At 47.1% G+C, this 14,137-nt stretch overlaps 1 protein-coding gene across 1 annotated transcript in view; it reads left to right on the top strand.

Annotated features, from left to right (window-relative positions):
* Positions 1-14,137, top strand: part of LOC144493937 (dynein axonemal heavy chain 6-like) — an 814,395-nt gene that overhangs the window by 29,034 nt on the left and 771,224 nt on the right. Inside the window, exon 9 of the mRNA XM_078213513.1 lies at positions 3,239-3,401. Within this exon, the coding sequence (XP_078069639.1) occupies positions 3,239-3,401 (163 nt within the window). The remainder of the gene's footprint in view (positions 1-3,238; positions 3,402-14,137) is intronic.

The raw sequence follows: 14,137 nt of genomic DNA, 5'->3' as shown, positions 1-14,137 counted from the left end.
GACTGTAGCGTTTTCTCTTTCGACCTGTCCGTTACCCCTGGGGTTGTAACTTGTAGTCCTACTTGAGGCAATTCCCTTGGAGAGCAGGTATTGCCTTAAGTCGTCGCTCATAAACGACGAACCCCTATCACTGTGGATATAACTGGGGTAGCCGAACAGGATGAAAAGACTCCACAGGGCCTTGATGACCATGGCAGAGGACATGTCAGAACAGGGGATGGCAAAGGGGAATCGGGAGTATTCGTCAACAACGTTGAGGAAATACACGTTCCGATCCGTCGAAGGGAGGGGCCCCTTGAAGTCGACACTCAGTCGTTCAAAAGGGCGAGTGGCTACTAGCCTCCCGTGTGAATCAATCGCGCATCAATTTTATTCACTACAAATAGGAGCACACTACTCAACAATATTATCCCAGACTAAAGACTACTAGGAAGTAGCAGTGACCTTTATACTCCTGTAAGAAGGCGGAGTCCTGGGCGGAGCCGAATGGAGTGTACCACATAAACAGTGATAACAGGTGGAACACCCAACAACCCGAACCCCAACAGCAACGAGAGTAACATATATACAAGTACCCATAGTGGTAACCATCTATGGTTCACCACAGTAATGCATTTTGGAAGGTCTAATACAGATAGGAAATATACAGTAAATGGCAGAACCCTTAAGCGTATTGATAGGCAGACAGATCTGGGTGTACAGGTATACATAGAACATAGAACATAGAACATTACAGCGCAGAACAGGCCCTTCGGCCCACTATGTTGCACCGACCAGTTAAAAAAAAAACTGTGACCCTCCAACCTAAACCAATTTCTTTTCGTCCATGAACCTATCTACGGATCTCTTAAACGCCCCCAAACTAGGCGCATTTACTACTGATGCTGGCAGGGCATTCCAATCCCTCACCACCCTCTGGGTAAAGAACCTACCCCTGACATCGGTTCTATAACTACCCCCCCTCAATTTAAAGCCATGCCCCCTCGTGCTGGATTTCTCCATCAGAGGAAAAAGGCTATCACTATCCACCCTATCTAAACCTCTAATCATCTTATATGTTTCAATAAGATCCCCTCTTAGCCGCCGCCTTTCCAGCGAAAACAATCCCAAATCCCTCAGCCTCTCCTCATAGGATCTCCCCTCCATACCAGGCAACATCCTGGTAAACCTCCTCTGCACCCTCTCCAAAGCCTCCACATCCTTCCTGTAATGTGGGGACCAGAACTGCACACAGTACTCCAAGTGCGGCCGCACCAGAGTTGTGTACAGTTGCAACATAACGCTACGACTCCTAAATTCAATCCCCCTACCAATAAACGCCAAGACACCATATGCCTTCTTAACAACCTTATCTACTTGATTCCCAACTTTCAGGGATCTATGCACACATACACCTAGATCCCTCTGCTCCTCCACACTATTCAAAGTCCTCCCGTTAGCCCTATACTCAACACATCTGTTATTCCTACCAAAGTGAATTACCTCACACTTCTCCGCATTAAACTCCATCCGCCACCTCTCGGCCCAACTTTGCAACCTGTCTAAGTCTTCCTGCAAACTACGACACCCTTCCTCACTGTCTACCACACCACCGACTTTGGTGTCATCAGCAAATTTGCTAATCCACCCAACTATACCCTCATCCAGATCATTAATAAATATTACAAACAGCAGTGGCCCCAAAACAGATCCCTGAGGTACACCACTTGTAACCGCACTCCATGATGAATATTTACTATCAACCACCACCCTCTGTTTCCTATCCGCTAGCCAATTCCTGATCCAATTTCCTAGATCACCCCCAATCCCATACATCTGCATTTTCTGCAGAAGCCTACCATGGTGAACCTTATCAAACGCCTTACTAAAATCCATATATACCACGTCCACTGCCTTGCCCCCATCCACCTCCTTGGTCACTTTCTCAAAAAACTCAATAAGGTTAGTAAGGCACGACCTACCTGCCACAAAACCATGCTGACTATCACCTATCAATTCATTACTCTCCAAATAACTATAAATCCTATCCCTTATAATTTTTTCCAACATCTTGCCGACAACAGAAGTGAGACTCACCGGTCTATAATTCCCGGGGAAGTCTCTGTTCCCCTTCTTAAACAATGGGACAACATTCGCTAACCTCCAATCTTCTGGTACTATACCAGAGGCCAACGACGACCTGAAGATCAGAGCCAGAGGCTCTGCAATCACTTCTCTTGCCTCCCAGAGAATCCTTGGATAAATCCCATCCGGACCAGGGGATTTATCTATTTTCAGACCCTCCAGAATATCCTGCACATCCTCCTTATCAACTGTAATACTGTCTATTCTACTCCCTTGCAACCCAGTGTCCTCCTCAGCTATATTCATGTCCCCTTGCGTGAACACCGAAGAGAAATATTGGTTCAATGCTTCACCAATCTCCTCCGGTTCCACACATAACTTCCCTCTGCCATCTATAACTGGCCCTAAACTTGCCCTAACCAACCTTCTGTTCTTGACATACCTATAGAACGCCTTAGGATTCTCTTTAACCCTATCCGCCAAAGTCTTCTCATGTCCCCTTTTAGCCCTTCTAAGCTCGCTCTTCAACTCCCTCTTAGCCAATCTAAAGCTTTCTAGTGCACTACCCGAGTGCTCTACAGATCACTGAAAGTGGCAACACACTACCAGAAGGATGTGGAGACTTTGGAGAGGGTACAGAAAAGATTTACCAGGAGGTTGCCTGGTACGGAGGGCATTAGCTACGAGGAGAGGTTGGAGAAACTTGGTTTGTTCTCACTGGAACGACGGAGGTTGAGGGGAGACCTGTTAGAAGTCTACAAGATTATGAGAGGCATGGACAGAGTGGATAGTCAGAAGCTTTTTCCCAGGGTGGAAGAGTCAATTACTAGGGGGCACAGGTTTAAGGTGCGAGGGGCAAGGTTTAAAGGAGATGTACGAGGCAAGTTTTTTTACCCAGGAGGGTGGTGGGTGCCTGGAACCCGTTGCCGGGGGAGGTAGTGGAAGCGGATGCGGTAGTGACTTTTAAGGGGCATCTGGACAAATACATGAACAGGATGGGAATAGAGGGATATGGTCCCCGGGAGGGTCGGGGTTTTTAGTTAAGTCGGGCAGCATGGTCGGTGCAGTTTTGGAGGGCCGAAGAGCCTGTTCCTGTGCTGTAATTTTTGTTGTTGTTTGTTCATTCTTTGTTCTTTGAAGGTTTGCGACAGTTAAATGACCATTTTCCTTTCAGCACACTCCCGCACCACACGAGGGTCTACCTGGATAAACGCCTGCGTATCATGCAGCATGGCTCAGAGGCTGCTGATGAAGTGTTTAGCATGTCCCAGGGCTCTGACATCATTGCAAACCAGCCTGAGAAGTCCACCAATGATACTGCAGTGGATGTCGACCAGGTAAGGAAAGTTGCACGAGGGAGACCTGCTTAAGAATCTGGTGCTTCAACTGCACAAATTGTCTTCTCAGGATACACCTGTTTAGTGGCTGCTAATTATCTAAGGTGGTGGCAGCTTCTGACCAGAACAGATGAGATTTTACTGAGAGATTAGCATCAGTGAAAAAATACTCTCTGCTTTCAAATCTTTAATAAATGCTCTCTCCCAGTGAGAGAGTTATCGCTCCCCGAGGTGGAGCCTCTGCAGGGTGCCATTCATTGCAGATAAAATGTGACTGGAATTGGTATGTCTTATTGTTTTTAGCCATTAAAGAAGACTAAAGGCTCGCACTGCTCAGGAGACATTGTTTCATGGCAACACTTTCTATTTCTATTTGAATTTTTGTGGGATTGCACAAAGACATGGCATTGTGGATTTGCTCTGCTTTTCTGAGCTGGGGCTTGTGTTTGAGTTTACCAGCCCGAATTCCCATTGCTGGAATGGATTTTTGTGTCTTGCATTAAGACTAACACATGCCTAACTGCAGCCATGACTGGATCAACTTTATTTTCACCTCCTAAACAAAGAAGGCAACAGAAAGGGCAACATAACAAGTGCTCAGACTACCAATATACTGCACTCCCTCTCCACTTGAAAATAAACAATTTCTATTTATGGGGAGATGGTGACATTGTGATGGATCCAGAAGCCCAAACAAATGAATCGTCTGAAGCATCGTATCAAACCCCACCATGGCGTTGAGAATATAAAAATGTTGTCATAATTATTACCATGCCGGCTATCATTCATTGTTACAAAAACCTATCTGCTGAATTAATTTCTCAGAGAAGAAAATCTACCATCTTTACCTGGTCAACTGACATGACTCCAGACTTGCAGCAACGTGGTTGGTTGACTCTTAATATAGGTCCCCTTATTTAAGATCGGGATTTACTTGCCATTGAGGGAGTGCAACAGAGATTCACCTGATCAATTCCTGGATAGCAGGATTGTCATATGAGGAGAAACTAGGGAGACTGGGTCTGTATTCCCCAGAGTTTCGAAGAAGAGGGATGACCTCACCGAAAGTTCTTCCAGGCTATGGCAGGGTAAATACAGATAAGACGTTTCTGCTGGTTGGTGAGTCTGAAACCAGAGGACATAATGTCAGGATAAAGGGTAGGCTATTTAAAACTGAGATGAGGAGGAATTTCTTCACTCAGGTGGTGAATCTTTGGAATTCTCTACCCCAAAGGGCTGTGGAAACTCAATCATTGAACATGTTCAAGACAGAAATTGATAGATTTCTGGCTTGCAGGTCCACAGTTCCCTAAGTGCGGCAACATAGGTGGCCAAGGTGATTAAGAAGGCAAATGGCATGCTTGCCTTGGTTAGGTTGCATTTGGAATATTGCGTGCAGTTCTGGTCACCACACTACCAGAAGGATATGAAAGCTTTGTAGAGAGTGCAAAGAAGGGAGACACAGACAGGGTGGATAGTCAGAGGCTTTTTCCCAAAGTGGAGCTGTCAATTACAAGGGGGCACAGGTTCAAGGTGAGAGGGGGAAAGTTTAAGGGAGATAAGGGAGAGAGTGATAAGAACTAGGAGCAGGAGTAGGCCATCTGGCCCCTCGAGCCTGCTCCGCCATTCAATAAGATCACGGCTGATCTTTTTGTGGACTCAGCTCCACTTACCCACCCGCTCACCATAACCCTTAATTCCTTTACTGTTCAAAAATGTATCTATCCTTGCCTTAAAAATATTCAATGAGGTAGCCTCAACTGCTTCACTGGGCAGGGAATTCCACAGATTCACAACCCTTTGTGTGAAGAAGTTCCTCCTCAACTCAGTCCTAAATCTGTTTCCCCTTATTTTGAGGCTATGCCCCCTAGTTCTAGTTTCACCTGCCAGTGGAAACAACTTCCCTGCTTCTATTTTATCTATTCCCTTCATAATCTAATATGTTTCTATAAGATCTCCCCTCATTCTTCTGAATTCCAATGAGTATAGCCCCAGTCTACTCGGTCTCTCCTCATAAGCCAACCCTCTCAACTCCAGAATCAACCTAGTGAATCTCCTCTGCACCCCCTCCAGTGCCAGTATATCCTTTCTCAAGTAAGGAGACCAAAACTGTACCCAGTACTCCAGGTGTGGCCTCACCAGCACCTTATACAGCTGCAACATAATCTCGCTGATTTTAAACTCCATCCCTCTCGCAATGAAGGACAAAATTCCATTTGCTTCTTAATTACCTGCTGCACCTGCAAACTTGAGATTCCTGCACAAGGACACCCAGGTCCCTCTGCACAGCAGCATGCTGCAATTTTTTACAATTTAAATAATAGTCCATTTTGCTGTTATTCCTACCAAAATGGATGACTTCACATTTACCAACATTGTACTCCATCTGCCAGACCCTCGCCCACTCACTTAGACTATTTATATCCCTTTGCAGACTTTCAGCGTCCTCTGCACGCTTTGCTCTGCCACTCATCTTTGTGTCATCTGTGAATTTTGACACACTGCACTTGGTCCCCAACTCCAAATCATCTATGTAATTCGTAAACAATTGCTGTCCCAACACTAGTCACTGAGGCACACTACTAGTCATTGACCGCCAACCAGAAAAACACCCATTTACCCCCCCCTGTCTTTGCTTTCTGTTAGTTAACCAATCCTCTATCCCTGCCAACACACTACCCACAACACCGTGCACCTTTATCTGATGTAGCAGTCTTTGGTGCGGCACCTTGTCAAATGGCTTCTGGAAATCCAGATACACCACATCCACAGGTTCCCCATTGTCCACTCCACATGTAATGTTCTCAAAGAATTCCACCAAATTAGTCAAACATGACCTTTCCTTCATGAACCCATGCTGCGTCTTACCAATGGGACAATTTATATCCAGATGTCTCGCTATTTCTTCCTTGATGATAGATTCAAGCATTTTCTCTACTATAGAAGCTAAGCTAACTGGCCTATAGTTACCCATCTTTTGTCTATCTCCTTTTTTAAACAGTGGCGTCACATTTGCTGTTTTCCAATCTGCGGGAACCACCCCAGAGTCCAGCGAATTTTGGTAAATTACCACTAGTGCATTTGTTATTTCTCCCGCCATCTCTTTTAGTACCCTGGGATGCATTCCATCAGGGCCAGGAGACTTGTCTACCTTTAGCCCCATTAACCTGCCCAACACTACCTCTTTCATGATAATGATAGTTTCTATGTTCTCACCTGCCATAGCCTTCCTGTCATCAATTTTTGACATGTTATTTGTGTCTTCCACTGTGAAGACCGACACAAAATACCTGTTCAATGCCTCAGCCATTTTCCCATTTCCAGTTATTACATCCCCCTTCCATCCTCTAAAGGACCAATGTTTACTTTAGCCACTCTTTTCCGTTTTATATATTTGTAGAAACGTTTGCTCTGTTTTTATATTCTGAGCGAGTTTACTCTCATAATCCATCTTTCTTTTTTTAATCGTTTTTTCATGGCTTTCTGCTGATCTTGTAAAGATTTCCCAATCCTTTAGGTTCCCACTAATCTTTGCCACTTTGTATGCATTTTCTTTCAATTTGATCCCTCCTTTATTTCCTTAGATATCCATGGCTGATTATCTCTTTTTCTACAGTCTTTCCTAATCACTGGTATATACCTCTGCTGAGCACTGTGAAAGATCGCTTTGAAAGTCCTCCACTGTTCCTCAATTGTCCCACCATAAAGACCGCAAGGATCTACAAAAGGTCATGAATGTAGCCCAATCCATTGACTGTCTACACTTCCCGCTACCTCAGCAAAGCAGCCAGCATAATTAAGGACCCCACGCAGCCCGGACATTCTCTCTTCCACTTTCTTCCTTCGGGAAAAAGATACAAAAGTCTGAGGTCATGTACCAACCGACTCAAGAACAGCTTCTTCACTGCTGCTGTCAGACTTTTGAATGGACCTACCTTGCATTAAGTTGATCTTTCTCGACACCCTAGCTATGACTATAACATTACATTCTGCACTCTTTCGTTTCTTTCTCTATGAACGGTATGTTTTGTCTGTATAGCGCGCAAGAAACAATACTTTTCACTGGATGTTAATACATGTGACAATAATAAATCAAATCAAACATCCCTGCTTTTGTATTCTAGTCCTCTAGAAATGAATGCTAACATCGCATTTGCTTTCCTAACTGCCGACTGAACCTGCACGTTAACCTTAAGAGAATCCTGAACTAGGACTCCCAAGTCCCTCTGCACTTCTGATTTCTGAATTCTCTCACCATTTGGAAAATAGTCTACGCCTCTATTCTTCCAACCGAAGTGCATAACCTCACACTTTCCCATGTTGTATTACATCCGCCACTTCTTTCCCCACTCTCCTAACCTGTCCAAGTCCTTCTGCAGCCCTCCTGCCTCCTCAATACTAGAACAAAGAATATTACAGCACAGGAACAGGCCCTTCGGCCCTCCAAGCCTGCACCGACCATGCTGTCCGACTGAACTAAAGCCCTCTACCCTTCTGGGGACCATATCCCTCTATTCCCATCCTATTCATGTATTTGTCTTGACGCCCCTTAAAACTCACTATCATATCTGCTTCCACTACCTCCCCCGGCAGCGAGTTCCAGGCACCCACCACCCTCTGAGTAAAAAACTTGCTGTGGAGATGCCGGCATTGGACTGGGGTAAACACAGTAAGAAGTTTAACAACACCAGGTTAAAGTCCAACAGGTTTATTTGGTAGCTTTTGCTACCAAGTACACCTGTTGGACTTTAACCTGGTGTTGTTAAACTTCTTACTGTAAAAAACTTGCCTCATACATCTCCTTTAAACCTTGCCCCTCACACCTTAAACCTATGTCCCCTAGTAGTTGACTCTTCTACCCTGGGAAAAAGCTTCTGATTATCCACTCTGTCCATGCCTCTCATAATATTCTAGACTTCTATCTGGTCTCCCCTCAACCTCTGTCGTTCCAGTGAGAACAAAACAAGTTTCTCCAACCTCTCCTCATAGCTAATGCCCTCCATACCAGGCAACATCCTGGTAAATCTTTTCTGCACCTTCTCCAAAGCCTCCACATCCTTCTGGTAGTGTGGTGACCAGAATTGAACACTATATTCCAAGTGTGGCTTAACTAAGGATCTATAAAGCTGTAACATGACTTGCCAATTTTTAAACTCAATGCCCCGGCCGATGAAGGCAAGCATGCCGTATGCCTTCTTGACTACCTTCTCCACCTGCATTGCTACTTTCAGTGACCTGTGTACCTGTACACCCAGATCCCTCTGCCTCTCAATACTCTTCAGGGTTCTGCCATTTATTGTATATTTCCTCTCTGTATTAGACCTTCCAAAATGCATTACCTCAATTTGTCCAGATTAAACTCCATCTGCCATTTCTCTGCCCAAGTCTCCAACTGATCTATATGCTGTTGTATCCTCTGATAGTCCTCATCACTATCTGCAAATCTACCAACCTTTGTGTCATCCACAAACTTACTAATCAAACCAGTTACATTTTCCTCCAAATCATTTATATATATTACCTGTCCTGTCTTACCTATCTTGGTATATGTACTGCAGAGTTGATAGGGCTGGGTTTGCCATTGTTGTTTTCAGTACTGTGGTCAATGTTGGGTGGTATTCATTTAACTTTGTAGACTTTCTAATAGTTTGATACAACTGAGTTACTTACTAGGCCATTTTAGAAGGCAGGTAAGAGTGAACCACATTGTTGTCTATCTGGAATCACATATAGACCAGACCAGTACAGGTGGCAGATGTCCGTCCCTGAAGGACATTTGTGCACCAGATTGGGTTATACGACAAATCAATAGTGGTTTCATGGTTACCATTACTGAAGCTGACACTTCAATTCCAGATTTATTAACTGAAGTTAACTTTCATCAGCTGCTGGGTAGGATTCCCACCTGTGTCCCCAGAGCATTAGCCTTGGCCTCCAAATTGCTAGTTTACTCTGTAATAACTCCACGGACGCGAAAGTCCCGTCACCAAGTTACTTTATTTACACCATACATCTGTACTCAGCCTGTTCTCCTGCTGCTCCCTGCTGAATGCAGGCTGGGAGTCTGACACACCTGCTTTAAATAGGGAACATGAGGCTCCTTGATTTAACCATCAATTAGGACTCAACAGGCAGTTCACACTCTCGCAAGCCAACCTCATTAACCTGGCTGAAGTCATCACATTCCACCCCCCCCAAAGGTCCGAGGAATCCCCTCGGTTTGCCTCCCTCAGGGGTCTTTTCCTCCGCTTGAGCGCCGGCTCAGGATCCTCCAACTCGGCCTCTGATGTCGGCGGTGTGTAACACTTGGGCGCCCGTCTCATCGGCCGCGAACGCCGGAGGGCTGGTTCCTCGTCCACTTCAGGTGGGAGAGGAATCGCTGCAGCTTCATCCCCTGTGTCCATTTGGGACCCTGAGGACCCCATCAAGGGTGCAGGGGAAGCGGTACTGGCTTTGAGGGGGACTCTGCTCGTGTCTAGGGCTGCAGGGCGGATTCGGCTCCAGAACGGGTGGAGAGCTTGAGACCCAGACTTGGTCCAGGTGTTTCCTTACCACTGCCTCGCCTACGTGTACTCGGCAGGATACCGGTCCGGTCCTGGACTCAACTGTTCCGGTTACGCAGGCGGGTCCATCTGCGTAATTTCTGACCCAAACTCTCTCCCCCGCTTCAAAATGTCTCCCTCAGCGAGTGTTGTTATGGCCCCTGCATTGGGCTTCCTGCTGTCTTTCCACTTTTCCTCCCAGGTTTGGCATCAACAGGCTCAGTCTGGTGTGGGGCCATCTGCCCAACAGTAACTCTGCTGGCACAGTTCCCATGGTGGTGTGTGGAGTAGTCCCGATAGTCAATTAACCACCTGAGAGTTTCGTTTCTAATGAGGCCGCTGGCTGTTTTTTCAGCCCAGCCTTTAACGTCTGGACTGCTCTCGCCGATAGCCCATTTGATGCTGGGTGATAAGGTGCCGTCTTCATGTGCCGGGTCCCATTTGATTTCATAAATTTTGTGAACTTTAGGCTGGTGAACACTGAGCCGTTATTGGAAACTAACACCTCTGGGATCCTGTGTGTTGTGAACGAAGTTCGCAGTTTCTCAACAGTTGCTGTCATGTTTGACGAGTTTAGTTTATAGACGTCTAACCACTTGGGATGGGCATCTATTATCACCAGAAACATGGACCCCATAAATGGGCCTGCAAAATCGACATGGAGTCGCGACCATGACCTGCCTGGCCATTCTCACGGGTGTAGCGGGGCTGCCGGTGGTGCCTTTGCCCCTGTTGGCACTTCTAGCACTGTCCCACCAGTTTCGCTATGCCTGCTTCCAGACCTGGCCATGATGTGGAGATGCCGGCGTTGGACTGGGTTAAACACAGTAAGAAGTCTAACAACACCAGGTTAAAGTCCAACAGGTTTATTTGGTAGCACATGCCACTAGCTTTCAGAGCGCTGCCCCTTCATCAGGTGAGTGAGCTGAATCACCCGATGAAGGGGCAGTGCTCTGAAAGCTAGTGGCTTGTGCGACCAAATAAACCTGTTGGACTTTAACCTGGTGTTGTGAGACTTCTTACTGTGTCCAGACCTGGCCACCAGACGTAGCTCCTGGCCACTATCTTCATTTTTGATATTCCAGGGTGCCCATAGTGTAGTTCGGCCAGTATGTCCCGACGGCCCTGCCTTGGGGCGATGACCCATGCACCCCACAGCAGGATCCCGTCTTCCACCGTGATCTGCTCCTTCCTGCTCCAGTATGGGTGGAACTGTGGATGGACCGGTCTTTCAAGCTGCCCTGTTAGCACCAGGTGCTTTACCTTCGCCAATACAGGGTCTTTCTGCGTCCACTGGCGTATATTGTGTGCATCCACCGGGAGGGTATCCACAAAGTTTAACGTCATCACAGTCTCCTCCATTCTGGGTACCAATGGTGGGGTGTCCAGTAACGGTAGCCGGCTTAAGGCTGTGGAGGACTTCAGTTGTGCCTTTGTCCTGCTTGGACCACTGTTGTGTGTTTGTTATGCCTGGACACATCCCCTGCCGGCTCGGCTCCTCCCCTTGTCACCTAGTATAAAGGTGGCTGTCTCCTCCCCCATGTTCAGTTCGGGTCAGTTACCTGTTGGGATCTGCTCCTGATTCTGTTATGAATAAAAGCCTACAGTTGTATTGGCACACGAGTAGTCTTTTGCCTAATTGATCGCGCATCAAAGGCATCGGCATTTGCCACTCTAGTCCCTGGTCGGTGCTCCAATCGATACTGATATGCTGCCAGCAATAATGCCCAAGGCTGGATCTGGGCTGGCGCTTTCGGCACTGCTTTGTCTGCCTTCAGTAGGCCCAGCAAGGGTTTATGATCTGTTATGATTATAAATTTTCGCCCATATAAATACTGTTGAAATGTTTTTGACTGCGAAGATTACCGCCAGTCCTTCCTTTTCAATCTAGGCATATCTTCGCTCTGCCATTGCCAGGGTTCTGGAGGCGAACGCTATTGGCCGCTGGGAGCACCCACTCCATATGGGGATGTGTACCAATCCCTTCTTGGGGTCATAATGTACCAGCACATCTTTGGATGGGAGTTGCTGTTTAATTTTCTTGAAGGGCCTGTCCTGGTGGGCCGACCATTCCTAAGTTTGTCCCTTTTTTAGCAACTGGTGGAGGGGATCCAGAATGGAGGCCCTGTTCTGTATGAATTTCCCGTAATATGTTACCAGTCCTAAAAACGACCGTAGCGCCTGGATGGTTGTGGGAACTGGGGCATCTTTTATTGCTCGCACCCGATCCTCCAGAGGATGTAGGCCCGACTTATCCACTTTGTACCTGAGGCAGGTTACTTGTGGTGCTAAAAAGACGCATTTCTCCCTTTTCAAACACACTCCCGCTGCTGCAAATCTCCTGAGAACTTCCTCCAGGTTTTGCAGATGTTCCGCCCTTGTTTTACCTGTGATGAGGACATCATCGAGGTAAATTGCAACCTGTGGCAACCCCTGTAGGATGCTCTCCATGGTCCTTTGCAATGTGGCACAAGATGACAAAACCCCGAAGGCCAATCTTTTATACTGGAAGAGGCCTTTCAGTGTATTTATTGTGGTGAATTTTTGCGAATCCTCGTCCAGCCGTAGTTGCAGGTATGCGAGGCTCATGTCCAGTTTTGTGAATCAGAGTCCTCCTGCCAACTTTGCGGACAGGTCCTCGATCCTGGGGATTGGGTATTTGTCTAGCTGAGAGTAACGATTTATCATCTGTTTGAAATCGCCGCAAAGGCGCACCGAGCCATCGGGCTTTAAGATAGGAACCACGGGTGCTGCCCATTCCGCGAACTGGACCGGTTTTATTATTCCTTCATGCAGTAATCTTTTAATTTCCGCATCGACCTTTTGCCTTAACACAAATGGTACCGGTTTGGCTTTGCTAAACTTTGGGACAGCCTCCGGGTCAATGTGCAATTTCACCTCGACTCCTTCGATTGTCCCGAGGCCTTTCCAAAAAACCTCCGGATATTTGCTCCGGGCCTCACTCAGGCGACCATTTTCCAGCTGGAAGATATTTGTCCAGTTTAGCTGGATCTCTTTTAGCCAATTTTGCCCTAATAGGCTCGGTCCTAAACCTTCCACTACCATTAATGGGAGCCTCACTAATTGTTTCCTGTAAGCAACTGGCACATGGGTTGTACCCATCACTCTCAGTGGTTCCCCTGTATGGGTCCTCATCCTTGGCGAAGTTTTGGTCAGGGCTAAGGGTTGGAGTCCAGTGCGTATCTTGTTACACACTGTCTCCCCTGTGACCGATACGGCTGCACCTGTTTCGACCTCCATTAAAATTGACAATTTGATGGGTTCTGATTTTGTCATCGCTCCGCACTGTAGCTGTTCCTCATCAGAGGTAGGGGGAGCTTCCAGGTTGTGCATTCTCCTGTCCTTCGGCCTACGTGTTCTTTTCAGCCATGTTGGTTTCGGAGACTTGCTTTTCCTCTGTGCACCCTGACATTGGCAACCATAGCAATGTCGTGCCAGGGCAGGGAGAGGGGTTTGGGGGGGCGGGGGCTCTACAGGAACTGCTGTCACTCTGGGCTTAACCTGACCTTGTCTAGGTGCAGTTCTATAGACGGACTTGGGCTCCCTCGTATCCGAACCCTTCTGGAGGGCCGCTATGTAGTGGCCTGCCCCGTAGTGGTAGTCCCCTAACCCAGTCTTCCAGGTGTTGGCCTCTACCTCCATCGGGATACTTTGAAGCTCATGCACTCCGCTTGCTGCTTTTTCTAATGACAAGGCCAGCTGTAATGCCTGTTTACAGACCAGCTGGGCCTCCACCAACAGGCGTGTCTGTATAGTCATATCGTTAATTCCGCCCACCAATCGGTCTCGGAGCATCTCATTGAGTGTCCTCCCCGAATTCACAAGCCTCCGCCAGACGTCTTTGCCTTGCTAGGAAACTGGTGATTGACTCTCCCGCTTCTCTAAATGTGGAGGAAAAACGGTACCTCCGCAGGATCAGGGGTGGCTTAGGGTCATAATATTCTTGAACTAAGTTTGACAACTCTTGGAAAGACTTTGAGTCCGGTGCCTCCGGGAAAGTTAAACTGCGCATAATCACAAAAGCTGCTGGTCCACACGCAGTCAGCAGGATAACCCTTTGCTTCTCATCTGAGGTTATGTCGTTTGCCCTGAAGAAATACTTCATCCTTTCCACAGATTGGGCCCAGTCCTCCACTGCGGGGTCAGAAGAGTCCAACTTCCCCAACAGCGGCA

The sequence above is a fragment of the Mustelus asterias genome, chromosome 5 (genome assembly GCF_964213995.1).
Source record: "Mustelus asterias chromosome 5, sMusAst1.hap1.1, whole genome shotgun sequence".
In the NCBI taxonomy this organism is placed as follows: Eukaryota; Metazoa; Chordata; class Chondrichthyes; order Carcharhiniformes; family Triakidae; genus Mustelus; species Mustelus asterias.
This window is presented reverse-complemented; position numbering and strand designations above follow the sequence as displayed.